Source organism: Tachysurus fulvidraco, chromosome 16, assembly GCF_022655615.1.
Source record: "Tachysurus fulvidraco isolate hzauxx_2018 chromosome 16, HZAU_PFXX_2.0, whole genome shotgun sequence".
Classification (NCBI taxonomy): Eukaryota; Metazoa; Chordata; class Actinopteri; order Siluriformes; family Bagridae; genus Tachysurus; species Tachysurus fulvidraco.
This window is the reverse complement of record NC_062533.1, coordinates 9,138,913-9,158,565: the sequence shown is the minus strand read 5'-3', so window position 1 is coordinate 9,158,565 and position 19,653 is coordinate 9,138,913. Positions and strand designations below refer to the sequence as shown.

The 19,653-nt window shown below is 40.0% G+C and overlaps 1 protein-coding gene across 1 annotated transcript; it reads left to right on the top strand.

Moving 5' to 3' along the window:
• The first annotated feature begins 13,180 nt into the window (after window positions 1-13,180).
• trib2 (tribbles pseudokinase 2) lies at window positions 13,181-19,417 on the top strand. Its single transcript, XM_027149954.2, has 3 exons — window positions 13,181-14,390; window positions 15,515-15,807; window positions 17,292-19,417. The coding sequence occupies exons 1-3, from the start codon at window positions 14,115-14,117 to the stop codon at window positions 17,761-17,763; spliced, it is 1,041 nt and encodes a 346-aa protein (XP_027005755.1). The 5' UTR covers window positions 13,181-14,114; the 3' UTR covers window positions 17,764-19,417.
• Window positions 19,418-19,653: the final 236 nt, after the last annotated feature.

Here is a 19,653-nt window from a genome sequence, read left to right as displayed (position 1 = left end):
AGAATGATCCTTAAACCCAAAGAAACACTCCAAAACACGCATTCAGTGCAGAATTAGGTTAATTCCTAGTGTACATAAACATGTACTCAAAAGCTCTCAGTTTCTCAGTCCAAGAGCAAGTGCACTATAAAGTTCTACAGGCCCACAACACAATGCTCTTAGTCAGCTGGTTCAGATGCTCACTAACCCTTTAACAAATACTAACAAATAACAGTCACAGACCAACACTGCCAATGTTACAACTCAGTGCACAGTATGCTTCTGCAGTGTAGCTATTCCTCCTTAGACAGATCTTCATCAATTAAGGTACTGTATGGTTTTGCCATCAAAGGGCATGGTGAGAAATACCTTGCAGTCCAGAGCTAGTGACCTTCCTCAGTATATTTAGGGTAAACATCCATTTTGATGGTATGATATATGATATATATATAATGAATTGGTAAAGGAGCAGATCAGGAGGGTTCATGGTCATAGAATGTTTGGTGAACTGGGATGGCTGGTTGCACCTTACCAATCTCACAGGTTGCCCAGGTTTGCTGACTGTGGAGTGGTTGGACACTTTATGTCCCTCAAGCCCTTATGTCTGTGTCACCTTCTGGCTCTCTCTTTTAGATATGCTGTCATAGCTTGTCTTGCCAAGTCCATGCTTGCACTTTGCACATGACGTACATCGGTACATCATCTTTAACCAGCACATGATTACAAGCATACCTAATATCTCTCTCTCTCTCTCTCTCTCTCTCTCTCTCTCTCTCTCTCTCTCTCTCTCTCTCTCTCTCGCTCTCGCTCTTTACATTCTTGAGCTCCCAGTGTTCTAAGTTCCCAGTGTGACCCCTTCATCTTTCTGGACCTACCTGATCCATCCTGACGCCAATACCCCTAGTTGGAATCTCATCACTTGCTGGTGCACATTGCTGGGGATATATCACCATAGACAGCCTGTGACTGATGGGATTACTGTGCATAGAACCAACTGAAGACTGTCACATTGTCTTTACACTGCCATTGCGGCGGTCAGCTTTATGCTTAGGTCTTATCAGTAAACATTTGAATACTTCAGCAGGAAGGAATTAGTGTTAAGTCTATAATGAACTCAGAAATGACCCTGACCTATTAGACCTCAGGATCTCTTGGTTGCACAATTCTATTTGACTACAAACTAATGTAGAAAGGACATTTTTACTTCATATTTATTGTCCAGTGTCAATCAAGTGATGATGGGTTCTCTTCTGAGTCTGGTTCCTGTCAAGGTTTTTAATCATATCATCTCAGGGAGATTTTCCTAGCCACCATCGCCTTACGCTTGCTCATTAGGGATACATTTTAGAGATAAACAGTAACTTAATTTTAAACTTTAATTTTTTTATTCTATTATTATACATCTGTAAAACCATTTTGAGACAATGTCCATTGTTAAAAGTGCTAATGTTTTCTTCTCTGATAGATAAAAATCTATTCTCTCTATATGCAGCAGCTGATAATCTGATACTCAACTATAATATCAATTTTTTTTTTTTTGTTATTCTGAAACTGGTGATATACTATATTGGTTTAATATACATACACAATCTTATTTCTATAGCATTAAGTAATAATTTAGATCTTGTTTTTTTATTGAAAGTTGGATGAACTCAACTTTGAATTGACTCCCTACCGTAAAGAACAAAACTCAAAACATACAAAAAAGTGTCAGCTTCTGAACACCAAATCCCTGCAGTACTATTCCCATACGTCTTAGACTGGCTGCAGTGTTTATGTGTAAAAATAATCTCTGATGTGTACTGTGGACCTCTGCAACCTGTAAATTCAGCCAGAGAGAGAGAGAGAGAGAGAGAGAGAGAGAGAGAGAGAGAGAGAGAGAGAGAGAGAGAGAGAGAGAGAGAGAGAGAGAGAGAGAGAGAGAGAGAGAGAAAGAGAGAGAGGGTCACAGTGGAAACTCTGACTCATCTGCTCCACATTGCCACTCTGATCCCAAATCAATTTAGCATTGAGTCACCACAAGACTTCCTCCCTCTCTCTCTCTCTCTCTCTCTCTCTCTCTCTCTCTCTCTCTCTCTCTCTCTCTCTCTCTCTCTCTCTCTCTCTCTCTCTCTCTCTCTCTCTCTCTCTCTCTCTCCCTCAGCCTGTTTGTATTAAAGTGTGTGTATTTGTGTGTCATAGATTGATAGATTTGAAGACTGATTTTTACCTCTCAAAGCTCTCAGAGTAAGGAGATTTCTTTTTGCATGCTAACTGGCAATCATGTTTTCTGAGCAGCTCATCTACACCCACATACATGTCCCATGCATTCACTTGACTGTGAAAGACAGTAATCTTTTAATCTCTTCTTGTGATGACTGGGAGCTTGTTTCTCTTCCAACCCACATAGCATACCGTGCCTTGCATAAGTATTCACCCTGTTTGACTTTTATACATTTTGCATTGACACAACCTGAAACTAAAATGGACTTGCATTAATATTCACACCCCTTGAACTTTTGGTTCCTTGTCTGATTAACCTCCTAAGACCCGAGCTTTGGTTTGGCCTTGCATTTTAGATGCAGTGATGTCCACGTATGTGGACACCAGGTCGTAGGAGGTTAATGCCCTACTTTATCTGGTCACTGACTTTGTATCTGAGTTGTGCCATTGTCTTTGTAAAAATCTGCAAAACATTCTAGGTATGTTATCTAACTAAATTGACATCATGCAATCATGCAATCATTATGTTTACATTTTTATTTGAATAAAACTGTATTCATATTTATTTAATTTTTCATTTCCCCTTTCATTTCAGTATCGTGGGCTATTTTGTGTAACAGAGAAGTTCGGGTAAGCGGTAGAAAATTAATGAATTAATGAATTATGAAATAATTCCTATTAATTCCATTTCAGTTCCTGGTTCCATTGTGGACTTATGCTACCTTATATGAAGACTTGGATAGGGGTGGTAGGGGCTTGTGTGTTGAATATTCATTAGCAAACACCCAGTACATACACAGTCTGTTCACATACAGTATTAAACTGATGGTTAAGTTGTTTTCAGTGTTGAATGTGTTTTTCAAAAAATCCATATATGTCCAGGGTTAAATGAGCTTAAAGCTGCAGGATGTATGATGGAATATTGTCCTTATTTTTCAACCCACGTGCGGAAGAACATTTTCTAATCTGTGTGGTGCTGTGTGTCCTTCTCCAGTGTGCAGATTAATCTCATGGCTGCAAGTACTACACATGAGAATTCAGGGCTCTGCATTCTACCAGCATAGGAAGTAGTACTGTAGCTTAGAATGTGGGTTGGGACATGCTTTTGGGACAAGTATTGGTGACTGAAGAGCTAGTGTTGTTGCAGTTGCCCCATGTTATGAGAATAAAACCTTCATAGTTTTTTTTAACCAATGAGAAAAGGTCTTAGTATAGCTGACTTTTAAATGCTGAAAATATGTTAGCCTGACTTTACTGTGCCTGAATCTGCTTCCCTCCAATAGCTTTTTAGAAGACTCCTATTTGTTTGTTTGCACTCTCACGCACTCTCATTCTCAACGTTTCTTCAGATTTATTTAAATTGCTCTCAGACAACCCTTTATATAAATTTAACAGTGTTGTGTAAATTTAGCACTAGTGTTTCTGCAGAACTACTGTCTGTGACCTAATTTTCTTACTCGCTGACCTTAGAACAGCAATGCATACCCCTCAAAGGTTAATTGCTGATAGGTGTCAGCCAATGTGGTTTATGCTCAGTAGACGTTGAATCACATGTAGGTGGATCTTGAGTGCTTCATAATAAGAGAAGAGAAGTGTGAATGTGGGTGCACTGACTAAATGTGTGGGCTGAGGTGAGAAGTGCTGAAAATAAACATGTGGGATTTCTTACTGGCATTTCAAAGGTGTCTGTATGTTCTGGCACTAATGTTCTTTTTTTTGTTTGTTTAAATATTTAGATCATGCAGCTTTACTTGTGATGTTAATATTAAAAATAGTTCCATTGCAATTGTAGAAATAAGCATGAGACCTATATTCATCCATATTTACAAATCCCCAGTGTGCTATTGCAATAAGGCACACACACACACACACACACACACACACACACACACACAGAGAGAGAGAGAGAGAGAGAGAGAGAGAGAGAGAGAGAGAGAGAGAGAGAGAGAGAGAGAGAGAGAGAGAGAGAGAGAGAGAGAGAGAGAGAGAGAGAGAGAGAGAGAGAGAGAGAGAGACAATCCTTTAGAATGATAGGTGATGAATTTAAACTCTGGGAAGGAACAGAAATACAGGTCACGGTGACCTGTCATGAATTTTGAAGAAATGCAGTGGCAGGGTTTCAATAAGATGTGACCTACATGCCTGAGCTCCTGCAGTTCAGATTTATGTGCAAGACTCTTGAGACAGATTCTGTTCCGTCTGTACGTGACATTTCAATCCTCTTAAACAATATGGGCATGATGATGCAATTATTTGACATGGAAGGCCTCTGCTTGAATTGGCAGTAAAGATGATGGAGGAAGTGGAATTGTTTTTTTTTTGGAATTTTGGGTTATTTATGCCAACAATAAGTACATAGGTTCCTGCAATGATAAATGATTAATAAAGTGTGCATACAGTATGCATACAGGCAGTAAATTCAGTGCACAAGCTTTCCTCTACGTAACTCTTAATTTATGTTTGTAGGAAAGCAAATAAATATTTAACCAACATGTAAAATTCAAAGCATTAAATGCACGTCATCTGCATCTGGAGCCACACTGAGCATAAAAGCTCTGACTGACTGTAGTTAAAAGAGAATAATCCAGTCTGTTGCAGGTTTTAACATCCAGCCTGTGCTGATAATCCCCCGCATACAACTGCCATTTGCAATCAAGAGACATGATAATGTGGCCTAAAACGGTCACCTGCTGATAACATTTACTCATTCCTGTTTCCAACACAATCAAAGAGAAGCAAAGAATTTCGGGTGCAGTTTCTGTTTTCGTTTCAATCAACATTATAAAATGATTTTGTGCAGTACATGAATGGATATGAAAGTGCTGACGATTAGCAGCCTGTAGTGTTTGTAGACCTCACATATACTGTAGAAGGCTAGGTGTGCATTCCTAACCCCCAAGCACTTTATGGAAAGTGTATTACCTCAGTCGATCAGAGAGGGATTACACTCGTGCAAAGCAGGCGCCCTCGGAATCTACAGTAGAGCATTTTGAGAATGGAAGCTGCCTGCTGTCTGGGATGAATCATCCCCATTGATGAGGAGCTAAGCAATCAATTTCACATCAGGCATAAGGGGAAGAGCCTTCTCTCCCACTAACCCACTTAGCCACACACACACACACACACACACACACACACACACACACACACACACACACACACACACACACACACACACACACACACACACACACACACACACACACACACACACACACACACACACACACACACACACACACACACACACACATTAGCAGTCTCTACCTGTCTAGGATCCACCAGGATTTCATTTTCACCCAACATCCTGAAATCTGTGCGTCTGTGAGCCTTTTTGCATTTATTTGAAAACGTGACACTGAAACTTTAGTGACATTTTCAAAGCAGTCCCCTTACTGCAGCCATTATGTACAGTAAAAGCTATGAAAGGTATTATAGAGCTTGTGGAGATTTGGGTGGTCTAGTTTGAGTTCATTAGATAGCTATGTTCTGAGTCAGATGTCAAAAAGCAGGCGTTTATTTCACATACGCTCCATGTGTATTCACTTATTCTGTGACTAAATGGTGTAACATTATCTGTAACTTCATCTTGACTTGTGTTTGCATAATCAGATGAATTTTCAACAAGGCAAAGCACAGGTTTATATTAAGGCACTCATTCTCAAAAGACATCATTTTTAATTAAAGAGGTGTTATTTAAGAAAGAAAAAAAATGCCATCATGGATATAATGAAGCTTTCGGCAAAGGATGTTTATGGAGCCAGTGCTTTGTAACAGTTACAAAGTTTTTCCACCATGGTAGAGTCTTTACGACAGAGGGCTTTATACTTTCTGTTTCTTCTGTACCACGGCAAGATGGGCATTTTTGGAGGTTGAGAAAATTCAGGCCAGTGGTTGATTGTTGATATTTCCTGTAAAATAAGGTAAAGAAGAAACTATTGCTGTGTTCAATAAGAGCTTGAAGGATAGAATATCAAATAAATTAATTGTATTGTAACTTGTAATTCCCAAACTCTGACCAGGAAAAGACACAGAAACCATTGAGTTCCATCTCGGTTTATGGATTGATCTCAAATCAACGTGGAGAAGTAATTAAAGTAGCACTTCTTTGAATGACAAAATATTAGCTTTAGACCAATCAACGTACAGACATATTTCCATCTTAAGCTCAAAATGAGAACTTCCGAGGCAAGACGAATGCAGCATAATTTGTTTCGGTGACATTCGGAAAACAGTGAATGCAACTACAAAGTGATATAAAGTATTGTTCTGTCCTATTAATAAACAACAATAAGCAAAGCAATTTCTGTGGTATATGAAAAATAAAAGTATTTGTTCTTCAAAAAGCATTCTGAATCTGTATTTATCATTTTTGCTTCTGGAATTATGCTAGCTTGGTGATTCTCCTGCTATTACTATTATTCTATTATTCTACTATTTATTCTTATTCTGTGCTATTACTTGTATTAATTACACTAAGATGTGGCATGGTTAAGGACCAAATAATATAGATATGTTCCTGGATGGATGCCTGGAATCCATTTGCTTTATTCCCTTGTGCATTGACACCAACCATCTCAGTGCAATAATGTCAAGTGAGTTTAGAGCTTTATAGGATTTTGATTGTAGCAGTTTAGCATTCGTCTATATCTACACACAGTGAATTGTTATAGTGCAACTTGCACTAAGTAATAAACACACAATCCATGTCTTTACCTTTTCAGTCTGTGTACATAGATTTCATTAGCTTTATTTAAATTTATTTAATCAAAAATAATTCATGCCAAATGTACTAAGGTATTACCAAAAGCTCTATTTGCTATTTTTTTCACCACTTAAATTAGGGAACGATCATGAATGACCCCTGTGTGTTTCAGCAATTAATGGGTAGCTAGTAGTACAAAGGTTAGATTAATTATTGGCATTAGTTGTCCTCATAAGGATCACTGTGTGCTTTTTAAAAAATAACAAGTGGGTGACGGTAAAAGATGGTGACATCGCAACTGAAAAAATAAATGTCCTGGTGCTGCAATTTAAGCATATTTTATTTACCAACACATATTTCTGTGAATGTTGACCCCAAATAATTTATGTAAACAGAACAAGGAACCATGGGTACACAGCTTAACCAGAAAGCATCCTGTAGAACAGTCTACTTGCACTTTCAGGTTGACTGTGCTGTTGAAATGTACAGCTAAAATGTACTGAGATGTATGTAGTTTGTTTTCTATACTTTGTGTGGTGAAATAAGTAGAAGCAATGGAACATACATCAATATTTAAGAATTTTTCCCCCAAAATTAAATAATTTTCTTTTTTTAGGTGTGTAAAAGGCTGTTTTATTGTCTTAACATTAGCATTTCTAAACACGAAGCACATAAACATGACATACAGTGACCCCTTTCTAATACTGCATTACAGCTTTGTATTTCAAACCATGTCCAGTCTTAAATGTGTCTTATATGTTGTTTAAAGCATCTTGGGAGTAAAATCTTCTATTTTGACTGTCAGACATTTTCTCAGTGTAATGTAAGAGGTGTGAGGTGGGTCTGAAGAATGTGTCAGGGACTTGTGAGTTTAGTCTGGTGGAGGAGGTATTACGCTGCTTCCTCTGTTGGCATGGAAAGGGGAAATTCCTATGGAATGACAACTGCTTAAAGGAGCACTTCAAAGGTAGTGAGAGAGAAACACTATCATGGTGCTTTCTGTCAATGTCAGAGCATGTGCAAAATTTTAATGAGCAAATGAGATGATTTTTATAATAAGACTAATAATGTTTCCCACTAAGAGCATTTATTTTAAATGATCTACTTGTGATATTCAGCATTTTATAGCCTCTTACAGGCTTGGTTAAAGATTCTTAAACTGTTGTGTAATATGTGTAAAATGCTTGCCTAGTCTATGTAGGTTGTCTCATGGGAACTTGTGTTTCGTTGGTTCTCGGTATGTTCTCGGTTATGTTATGCAGTGTTTCAGTTTACTTTCTTCTGCAGCCTGTGAAATCAATTCATACTTTCATAGAAGAAACTTACGAGATCTTACACAAATTGACTCCTACGAGAAATATGCATGTAAAACTAGTTTTAGATCTTTGGAGATTTGCTGCTCATAAATTCAGGTTAAAGCACATTTAGTAACTATGAATATTTTAGTAACTTCAGTGAAAAGAAAAGCCATGTAGGTATGGAAGTAAAAACAGTTCTTTGTTACTTTTTATTTCTTAAGGTGTTAAATACACAATGTACACACCAAAGTCATGCAACTTTCATCACAGTTGTGTTTTGATGGTTAGAATTGTGTTTTGTTTAATTACCATAATTAGTATCATCATCTGTAATGACCGTTATGGTGTCTATGTAAAAATTCCGATGTGAAAGCCTCTCCCTTCTTCCATTAGTCTTGAATGTGTTCACCGATGCCAGCAATACAATCCAGGCTGCATGTCAGATCAATAAGGGTGACAGTTTGGTGAACTCTTTTTCACATTTACTCATCAGAATGAGAGTCAGGAGGGGCCGTTTTGTGGTCGCTACAGTGAGGGAGGGAGCAGCCGCAAAGTGACTCCCATTTCAATCATATGATCAGGATAAGCTCTGGACAATACTACTGACTTTTATACCCTGTGGTCAGCCACTCCAAATTCTAGACAATTCAGATGAAAACAAAGAAGAATGAATATCATCTCATAGTTTGATTCAGAGTGAAAGCACAGGAAGGCGTAGTTACTAAGTAAATCTCTGCCATGTTTCATTTCCATTACGCGTCCTGTTTATGAATTTAAAAAAGTACCAGTGAATACATTGTGGTCAGCAATCTCTATAAGGTAAACCAAAGGATCTATTTCAGGACAGTTTCTCATTTTGTCTAAAGGGGGTTTCTTTGAAGAATATTCTGTAAAATAAAAAAAGGCAAAGATCAATGGCAGTGAGTGCACAGTGGGTTGCAGTGCAGCTGTGGGTGTTTGCCACCTGTGTTGTCACAGGAAATGCCACACCAGCAGGGCTTCAAAAGAGCGAGAGACACACAGATAAAGCGTGATAAAAGTGTATATGTTTCCCTGTGCTGCTTGTAAGGCAGATAAAGACAAATCACTGATGCCTGATGCAGAACTAGTGTGGCACAATAAAACAGTGAGCAGCTGAGTTGTCTGCTCTGCCTAATTAACCGCTTTATTCACAGTGCTGCAGCATGCACTGCTGGCAATAAAACTGTAATTAAAAAAGCATGAATATGCCAGGCTACATTCTTAAGAAACTCATTTGTGGTGTTTTCCTTAAGTTAAGTGATATGATGTCTTTCTGGATCCTTTCTGGCCATGCAGCCGTGATTTCCAGTTTACATATTACTCTTACATGGCAGTATATTGCATAACAGAAAAACAGCAAACAGAAACAGAGACCTTTGACCAGAGCTGCAGACATATTTGCCATGACTTATGTTTATGGTCGTACACGGAGTTATTCCAAGTGGATGGATGCATGTTGCCATGGCAGCAGTATTGGCAAATGTGTATTGGCAGCAGTAGATGTTGAATGTGTAATTCAATGGCCATATAAGATAATGTGTAATTCAATGGGCATATAAAATAGAGCTTAGCAAAGCACAGTTGACATTCAGCTAAACTATGGACCCTTTAACCTATGTGACATAACAGAAAATACTAATATTACTCTAATATAACAGCCTGAATAGACTTGAATAGGATTGAATAGGATTGAATAGGAGAGAGAGAGAGAGAGAGAGAGAGAGAGAGAGAGAGAGAGAGAGAGAGAGAGAGAGAGAGAGAGAGAGAGAGATTGGACATTGTACACATATTTATGTGAAATGTGTATACCTGAATACAGAGATATTACAGAATTACATTTCACCAGCAGTTCTTGCATGTAATCTGGAGCCCCTGGAGAGCTTTTTTAGAAAGGCTTTTTGTCAAATACAAGCTCAACACTGTTTGCCCTTTCAGTCATCCAGCCTTCCAGCAAAAGTCTTCCCTTGACAAGCATCAAAGTTTCATTCACAGAGGATTTGACCTTTGTTAAATTTGCATAAGGTTATTAAGGAAATTGGCTAGAATATGTTACTCTCCTGCCATGGAGCCTAAATGAAAGAGTAACGTTCCTCTGGTCTTCTGGATCTGGGAGCAAGTTACTGCACATCACCTGACCTAACAGTTTTTCATCTTGGCTACAAATCTCTTCCATATCCTCACAGGCAGCAGCACTAAGAAGGGTGAATGACATTGCCAGAAAGGGCTGATTAAGATTTTAGCCATCCACACTGCCCTTTTGAAGACTTTTGGCATAAATGTCTCTCTGTTTTTAGGCAATCTGCCACAGTAATTTGGCTCAGACTCATCTTCACACTTTGTTCTTTTTGAGTCCCTCCAAATTGTATAATCAGGACCCTGTGGAAAACGACTCAGAAGTGAGCTGAAGCGACATTTGCTTGTTCTAACTTGATCAAAGTCTTGTCAGTAAACAAAATTTCCATTTTATCCTTTTTAAGTCAATGCACTGAATAAGACTGATTCAGTAGTGGTTTTGCAGAGATCTTCACAATAACATGTAATGTATTCAATTTAATAACCCTTTCATCCTGATGTTTGTCATCTACTTTATGGGCTATTATAAAGCTGAATAATTTTGGATCCAGGTCTGTGAATTGGGTCAAACCAGACCTGGAAAGTGTTGACCTATTTCAGGGTGGAACCGGTCAAGTTTGAAAACGTAGCGGAAGGGAGGGGTGTGTGGGGGCGCGTTTTGATCCACAACTGCTCATGAAAGCGGAGCACTGAAAAAGAGCATTTTGTGCAGCAGATACATTTTCATAAAGCGTGGGTACAATGAGGCCATGAATCCCAGGGGAAACACTGCAAGTTCTATGTCTTGTCGGGGGAGGAAGCTGATCCCAATGAACAGCCTCGCCTGTTTCTCTCTTCCAGCTGTGTGCATTCCGTCCGACACCCCACATTCCCGAAGAGCAATTGCTCAATCCTTCACCTTCCTCCTCCTCCTCCTCCTGGAGCATTGCTCAGGGACGCATTTCAGTTCGAAAGCTGCTGGGGGAGCACACATCTGCAGGTATAGTATGCTCTTAAAGGAAAAAAGACGGGTTTAAAAAAATCATTACATATGTACCACACTGTGAGGCTGCACTACGGCTGCCAAATGTGTAAACACTACACTGGAAACATCCAACCAGAATAAAGAGCCATTATTGATTGTCTAATGGAGTATATAAATATGTCTCACAGCTTTCCATGCACTGCTACACACTATGAAGGACTCTGTGTATTGACCAATACACAAACATACCACACTTCCTAAGGCCACAGTCTCACTTCAAACGCTTCCCAGGTCACACTACCCTCTATTGTACAAACACAAGTACAGACACACACTTGCACTTCTAAGAAATGCTCAGAAATGACCAGCTCACAATGTTAAACAGTACACAATAGAGGTCATTACATACTGCCAACATAAACCAAATTAATTGCACAACACTACTGCAAATCGTATGCAAATCTGCTTTAGGACTGTACCTATGTACAATTGCCTTAGTGTAGCTACTGTGTGTGGGTTTTAGCTGTAGTGGAACCTGTTGTAGCTTAGGTTATGTAAATCATTTAACTGAAGACAGCTCATTGAACCAGAGACTAGCTGCAGAGATAGACGTGTTAGATTAGCAATGGGAGAGTTTTCACACATTTTTCCTTTTGCGATTTGTCAACACGTCCTTTTTTAAATCGATTTTTTAAAAGATGATTCGACACAGCAATGTTTGTATTTATTTGTCACGTTTCTAAACAGCGGTCTCATCTGTTCAGAGTATATGGTGCAAACGTGGCAACATGAAGCACTACTTCCAAACAAATGGTCTTTATTTATAGACATCAATTCATCGTTTACGATTTAGAATTAAAAGTTGACTATTCTTGCCAATCATGTGATTTGCTTAACTGCTCTTTTGTGTCAAATCAATTGTATGGAACTGGATGCTCAGATGCCCCTGGTGTATGGCATGAAAACCGAGTGCCACAATTCTCCCAAATATACCATGTCATCATTTTTAATATATATGCTCTTATAGACTGAAAAAGGCACTTATGCATTCTTGCAGTCTGTTATTCATACTGATAAGGATGTGATTGTTCATCTAGGAAAAACCCAGTGCCCCCAAAATGTTTTGGGTCTTAGACATAACCAACAATCTGGCCATAAAATACAATTTGCTGTATGTACAGGATTAATCATTGACAGAAATGGTTTCACTTGCAGTCTAGGCAAATTTCATACACAGTGTCGACAGATAACGTTTGTTCTGTATGAGATTAGAATACTTTCACACGTGTGTACACCTATATTAAGCTGTACCATGCAATCTGATGGCTCCCTACTCTAACTCTCTCTCTCTCATATATATATATATATATATATATATATATATATATATATATAAATATACATATATATAAATATACATATACATATATAAAAATAAAAGTGCAATACCTATGACACGTTATGGCTTCTTCGGGCTATGTGTTGTCCAATAGGAAGGCGCTTTGGATTCGGCCTCCGAGAGAAAGCCCAATCAGAGCGATCCTAGGTGTGACGTCAAGGGGGCGGAAGCAGTGTGCAGTGTGTGCAGAGCAACCCGAGAGCAGTCACCTCCTCTCTGTGTGTGTGTGTGTGTGTGTGTGTGTGTGTGAGAGAGAGAGAGAGAGAGAGAGAGAGAGATAGGGGGAGTGTGTGTGTGAGAGAGGGAGAGATAGGGGGAGTGTGTGTGAGAGAGAGAGAGAGAGAGAGAAGAGTGTCTATGTGTGTGTGTGTGTGTGTGTGTGTGTGTGTGTGTGTGTGTGTGTGAGAGAGAGAGAGAGAGAGAGAGCTAGGGGAGTGTGTGTGTGAATGAGAGAGAGAGAGCGCTAGGGGGAGTGTGTGTGTGTGTGAGAGAGAGAGCGCTAGGGGGAGTGTGTGTGTGTGAGTGAGAGAGAGAGAGCGCTAGGGGGAGTGTGTGTGTGTGTGTGTGTGTGTGTGTGTGTGTGGCTGAACTCGCACTGAATGGACTGGGATTCTCAGCCACGTAAGTAGTTAGTACACCACGGGAGATGATGCCTTGCTGAAATAAGGGATAGGCCTGGGAAAGTCGGCCATCCCTTTTTCCTCTACAGCATCTCAGTCGTCGCTATAGATCCTGTACGTTCCGCAAAAGGAATTATATTTTAGCGAAAATTGCTGCCGTAGAAGGACATCGAAGAGACACAGAGGGAAAGATTACACATAAAGGGGTTTGCGCTCCGGTGTGTGTAGCAGATGGCGAGCAGAGCTGCATGGAAATGAGCAGTGCAACAAGGAGGAGGCCGCTGAATGGAAACGGATCCCGTTCTCAGGAAAGCCGACACCACTGACCGGTTATAGCACGTTAACCGAGCATTACTTACTTAGCCAGCACTTTGGGCATTTAACACTGCTCTCTCGAATTTGGAAAAAAAAATCAGCAGTACCATTTTCCTCCATCTTTGCACTTGTGTGGGGAAAAAAAGGTTTCTGAATCTAAACCACAAATTTATCCAGAAGTCAGAATCAGAGCTCAGGCGCAAAGAACAGGGTAACTTTTTATTATTTTTCGTTGTTGCACCCGGAATAATATATTGTATTATATTAATATTAATATTCACAAAGCAAGACCAATCTTTTATGATTGTAGAACTCTTTTTTGCACGCTTGTCAGACCTTGTGCAGCTGCTGACCGACTCGCGCGCTCTGGATGTGTTTTGCGCGGTGATGTTCGGGTACAGAGACTGAGAGTCAGATCAAAGGGGCTTTTTTCTGTGTGTGTGTTTTACAAGTTAGTGTATCCACAGACCAGATTTCCCCCTCAGAGCCAGACCTCAAGACTCGCACCTTGCTTTAGGATAAACCTCATATAACACCCATGAACTTACAGCGCTCAAATCCCATTAACATCGCACGGTATGGGAGAGCGAGGCACAAAGCGCACGAATTGGAGGAGCTGTCTTGTCTACAACAGAGGACTCCTGAGCCGAATCAGAGCTTTAGTCCTAATCTAGGCTCCCCGAGTCCTCCGGAGAGCCCGGACTCCACTCACCGAGTGTCCTGTATCGGGAATTACCTCTTACTGGAGCCGCTGGAGGGAGACCGCGTGTTCCGGGCCGTGCACTTACACAGCGGGGAAGAGCTCGTGTGCAAGGTAAAACCGCGCGTGCCACGTCCTTACCTGCACCCTGACTGTACATACCATTAAAAAAAAAACCTACAGCACTTCTTATTAGTATACATACAACCACGTAAGCTAAAGGTAGCAAGATATTTGGGTCAAAGCATAACGATGGATCCATATTGAGCAGTGTATATGGAGAACAAGGCCGCACAGGGTCACCAAGCTGAAATGCTATGCATTTCTCACTGACTGACTGAATGAATGAATAAGCATAGTGCATGTTCTAATACATGCAGCACTTTGTAGAATATCTGACCGTTTCTGTGCATATTGAATGCTCATATGACACTACATCCATAGTTGCTCTAAAGTTTTAAATACTCACGAGATATATATATATATATATATCATCCTGTACAGCTTAGGTATGATAGACCATTCAGATGTGACAAAGGAGCAGGAAACACTGTCCACTTGGCAAATGGGCAAACGTGACCGTTTCCATGGTGTTCTGCCCTGTGATCAGCCATGCTTGTACACTCTGTGCCCAACAAAGCCTGTTCTAATAAGGATGAATTGCAGACTACCAGCACTGTAGGGTTTTTTTGTCTATTACGATGACTGTGTGCTTGTAGATGTATCAAGAACAAATTCTAGCATGCAAATGTTACTGATTTTGAAGATGGCACGACAGTTTAAAAGTGCATTAAGTGGGAGAGGTTTGCATGTGTGTGGGAGGACCAAAGGTTCATTCATATGGGCAACAAGCCAGATGACGCTGCTTATACCTTGATAAGATTTAAGGCTACGATGGCCGCCATCGGTGTGCTATATTTACCCCACCTCCCTTTTATGTGCCTGTTACTAAGCAACATCAAAGATCAGTGTCTGTTTTGGAGTCTTAAATTTGCTGCAGAGGTGTATGCCTTGCCTTCCGATGGGCCATGGGTTGCAGTCCTTTTGTCTCTGATCCCTCTCTATTGTTTTACAAAGTGGAGGCTTTTTTTGAGGTAGAGAACAGGAGAAATCTATACGGCCAATAATCCAGGGGTATAAGAGGCTCAAAGAACAGTAACTTTGCCCAACTACCTAATTTCCTTGGAATCAATGACCGTGTCTAATTGAATACAAACCGCTTCCTTCTCTTTTTCCAGGTGTTCGATATCAGCAGATATCAAGAATCATTAGCTGCCTACTTTGTACTGGGTGCTCATCAGAACATCAACCAAATAGTGGAGATTCTCCTTGGAGACACGCGGGCGTACGTGTTCTTCGAGAGGAGCCATGGAGACATGCATTCGTTTGTCCGTACTTGCAAGAAGTTGCGGGAGGAAGAGGCTGCCAGACTCTTCTATCAGATAGTGTCCGCTGTGGCACACTGCCACGACAATGGCCTGGTTCTCAGAGACCTCAAGCTGAGGAAGTTCGTCTTTAAGAATGAGGAAAGGTAACAAAAAACAAACAAAAAAAACTAATATTCAGTAAATGAGCATGCAATAATTAGGTTTCTTGTTCTCTGTACTATTCCTGTTCTGTCTCTTTCTGTAGTAATATACAGTTGTGTTCCTCTGATATTTATGCACAGGCATAAAGAATGTCGGTTGATGAAGCCAGAACACCACTAAGGCAAATTAGGAATGTACAGTGTAGCCTGACCACGTGCAACACCGCTAAAATTAGGCTGATGTCATAGCACCGTGTATGACTTTGGGCAGTCTTCCTGTTTAAGCTATGATAATGGCACATTTAACCAAATGAATCAGCTCAGCTAGATTTCCCGTGGCTCAGCACATATGGAAAGCGAGTCATAGTGGGCACAGTTCTAAATGTAAGCTCAGTGACCTTAACATTCCTCTAGTCCAGGATCCTACATCCAAGTCTCCTTAATGATTGATTGCATAGTAGCCTGATAGATTTTTACCAAAGGAGGTAGGAGTTTTTACCTTGGCCTGGAATGAAACACTACATATATACCCAGATGGGAATAGGCACATGCAGGCGGAGAGAACATGATTAGGCACAGAGCTAGGTTCCTGACCAGGATCATGACCGTGTTAGTAGGCGTTTGAAACCTCTAGCTGTTACACATAAGTTTCCCAGTGGATAAAGTCTAGTTTTGGAATAAATTGCAGTGCCGGTGGTGAATCATCATTGTATTATTTATTTATTTATTCTTTTATTTTTTTTGGTGCCTGGAAAACTTGCCCCTGTGTTTATGTGCAATCCAGTACTTTTGAAATGGTTGTTCATGTTTTGCCCTGGTGTCTGAAAAAGACTCAGCATGTATGATTTTTTTCCATTCTGCAGCAGAGGTGTGAGTCATGTACACTGCATGTTATTTTGAGCAGGCAGCTGAACAGAAACGGGAAACGGAGCTAGAGGTTAAAAGGTGCATAGTCTGTTCACTTTTACAGTACAGCGGTTTGTTGAAGGTCACATAGCCTTGACATCTGATCTGTAGTTTAAGGTTACGGAGGACGCAAAGACAACCAGAATGCATCTGTTAAATTTTTGATTATGGAATGGAAAAGCTCTTTTATGATTTTGATTCTGTTTCCTATGCATCATTACTCCAGAGGAAATACAGGGATTTCCCTATTTATGTATGTGGAAGTACTCGCCCTGATGAGGAATGCAAGTTTTTTTGCTCCATTGTTTTTGTACTTTATCAGACTTACTTGCATGATTCTTGAAATCCAATAAATATTGTGCTTAAATTAAAAATTATATTGAAAGGTTCTTTTCTTGAGAGCAGTTTTCTTGAGACCATGCAGGGGGTAGTGATTTGTTTCATTACTTTAGACAAGCATGTGGATTTATAATGAAATGTGATTGTACGCTTTAAAAGGAAAAGTATAAGTGGATCTTCCTTCCTTCATTGGAAGAAATGCTTTTTAACACTATTGTTGTTGTTTTTTCGGTGTATGTCAGGAGCCTGGTTAAGTTGGAGAGTTTAGAAGATACATACCTCCTGAAAGGAAGTGATGACTCTCTCTCAGACAAACACGGCTGTCCAGCTTATGTAAGCCCAGAGATCCTCAACGCCAGTGGCAGCTACTCGGGCAAAGCGGCAGACGTGTGGAGTATGGGCGTCATGCTGTACACCATCCTTGTTGGCCGCTACCCTTTCCATGATGTGGAGCCTGGTTCACTCTTCAGCAAGATCCGCCGTGGCCACTTCAGCATCCCTGAGACGCTGACGCCCAAGGCTCGTTGCTTGATACGCAGCATCTTGCGTCGGGAGCCAGCCGAACGCCTGACTTCACGTGAAATCCTGGAGCATCCCTGGTTCCTGGCAGCCACCGGCCAGGCTGGCACTGCCTATGCCAGAGGAGACCGTGAAACAGACCAGACGGTGCCAGAGGCCAACATGGAGGAAGAGTTGGAGCAGTTCCTCAGCTGAGCAGCACAAAAAAACAAACCCAAGACACTTTGCCACGTGTTTTAGATGACAGAATGCACTCATACAGTGGTGTTTATCTTTATCTCCCATTCCATGGAGAAAACCTGGGAAGGTCTGGCTTGATGGTGTGGAACACCTTCAGCAAGAGCTTCTGGGCAAATGCAAATGTTAATGTTCAGTAATGTAGCAAGACTTTTAACTATCTTTAGGTTGCATTTTCTTTTCTTTCTTTTTTTTTAAGTGGTGCTCATGAGGTGTACAAGTCATATTAAGCTACAAAAGAAAAAAAAAACAACAAGATGGCACAGGAGACCTCAGCCAAGGAGAACAACACCAACGTCAAGCAAACTGCAACCACTCCTGTTCTGATAAATCAAAGTAGACAACATTGTCTACACATAATAAACTTTAAAATCATTTTGTTGGCTTTTGTTGGCTGCATTTGCATATTTATTCCTTATGTTTTTTTTTTGTTTTTTTTAAGTATATTACTTACACCATTCTGCTCTTTCATAGCCTTATAGGCCAATACTATAAAATGTGGATGGCTATCAGTAGAATTTTAAGTTTGCAAATTCTCCTCTTCAGGCTTGATCCCCCTTCCAACTGTGTATTTGCGTTTCTCTCATTTGTGTAGTACTGCATTAACTCAGCTTTTTGTGTTGCATTAAGCTATTCCTTCTAAATTGTTATTGCTGCTTATTTCTCCTCTAGCCTGAACTGAACCTCTTTGAGCCTTGAGACCTGAGGGTCTCTTGCTCTGCTCAGGCCAAGTGAATGGTCCATTCCATCTCTGTAGACTAGCATCTATTTAATTTTAATTTCATTCTGCTGAAATGAAAGAGTTTTTAATTTAAAGTAACAACTACTATATTTAAATATATTTGCAGGATTTTCTTTCTACCTTAGTTTCTGTTTTCCACAAATATCGTAGGCAATACTTTTGACACAGGACAGTTTTTCATGTTGGCATTAAAGACTGTCCCAAGGTTTAGAATAAACCATCTAACTTAAGTGCCAGTATTTGTGCCCCACACCACCAATGCCGATTACATCTTTTCTTTTATGACTTTTGATTTAGCTTCTAACACGTCGTTAATGATGTTACTAGGACTACACTGTCTCCAGTACCTCATGTTACTTTTCTACTGCCTGCCTAGGTTCTGTGAAATGATCATGTTCTAAATAGGTACATGTGGACATGTTTTGTGGTATATCAATGTTACTTCAAATTGTGATCTCTAGTTAATGGCATGTACCCTTTTGAATGCTATAGCCTAGCAGGAGGGCTGGGGAAGTTGTGTGTGTGTTTTTTGTTTTTTTTTTTTTGTTTTTTTTCCCCTTTCGTTTCATAAAGTTATTCCTTGCAAATTCTATTTTTAAACTGCTAGGAATTTAGTTGCCTCTGTAAAAGCATTAGGTCTCGAAGTCTATTTTTTTTCCAGGTAGAATTAATTGCCCACGTTAGTTGGTGCTGAGTGAAGGATATTTTTTCTTTTTTTTTTTTCTTTTCTTTTCTTTTTCTTTTTTTTGGAAGGGGTGGGGGGCATGCATGGTGGGATATCTGCCTCAGATGCTCTGATTGTAATGTAACTGATTTTGGTGTTTTGTCCAAATTTATTCAGTAAATAAAATGTGACCTGCACACTGAAAAGTATATTATTTGATCATTGAATCCCACACAGCTGCTATATATCTATTAGAGTTAAGATCTCTGTTACGTTCAACTGTCCAATTTTGGTGCTCTGGTGCCCACTGTTGCTGACTGGAGTGGAACCCAGTATAATCATATGTTGTTCTATCCCATTTGCCTCAGGGTTGGATGTGGTGTGCTTTCTCAGATGTTCTGCTGCTCACATGGTGACTTTTAAAAGTTATCTTAGTTATTAT

Coding starts and splice junctions, on each gene's coding strand:
- trib2 (XM_027149954.2), top strand. CDS start 14,115: ATGAACTTACAGCGCTCAAATCCCATTAACATCGCACGGTATGGGAGA. Junction 14,391..15,514: donor GGGAAGAGCTCGTGTGCAAG/GTAAAACCGCGC, acceptor CTCTTTTTCCAG/GTGTTCGATATCAGCAGATA. Junction 15,808..17,291: donor GTCTTTAAGAATGAGGAAAG/GTAACAAAAAAC, acceptor GGTGTATGTCAG/GAGCCTGGTTAAGTTGGAGA.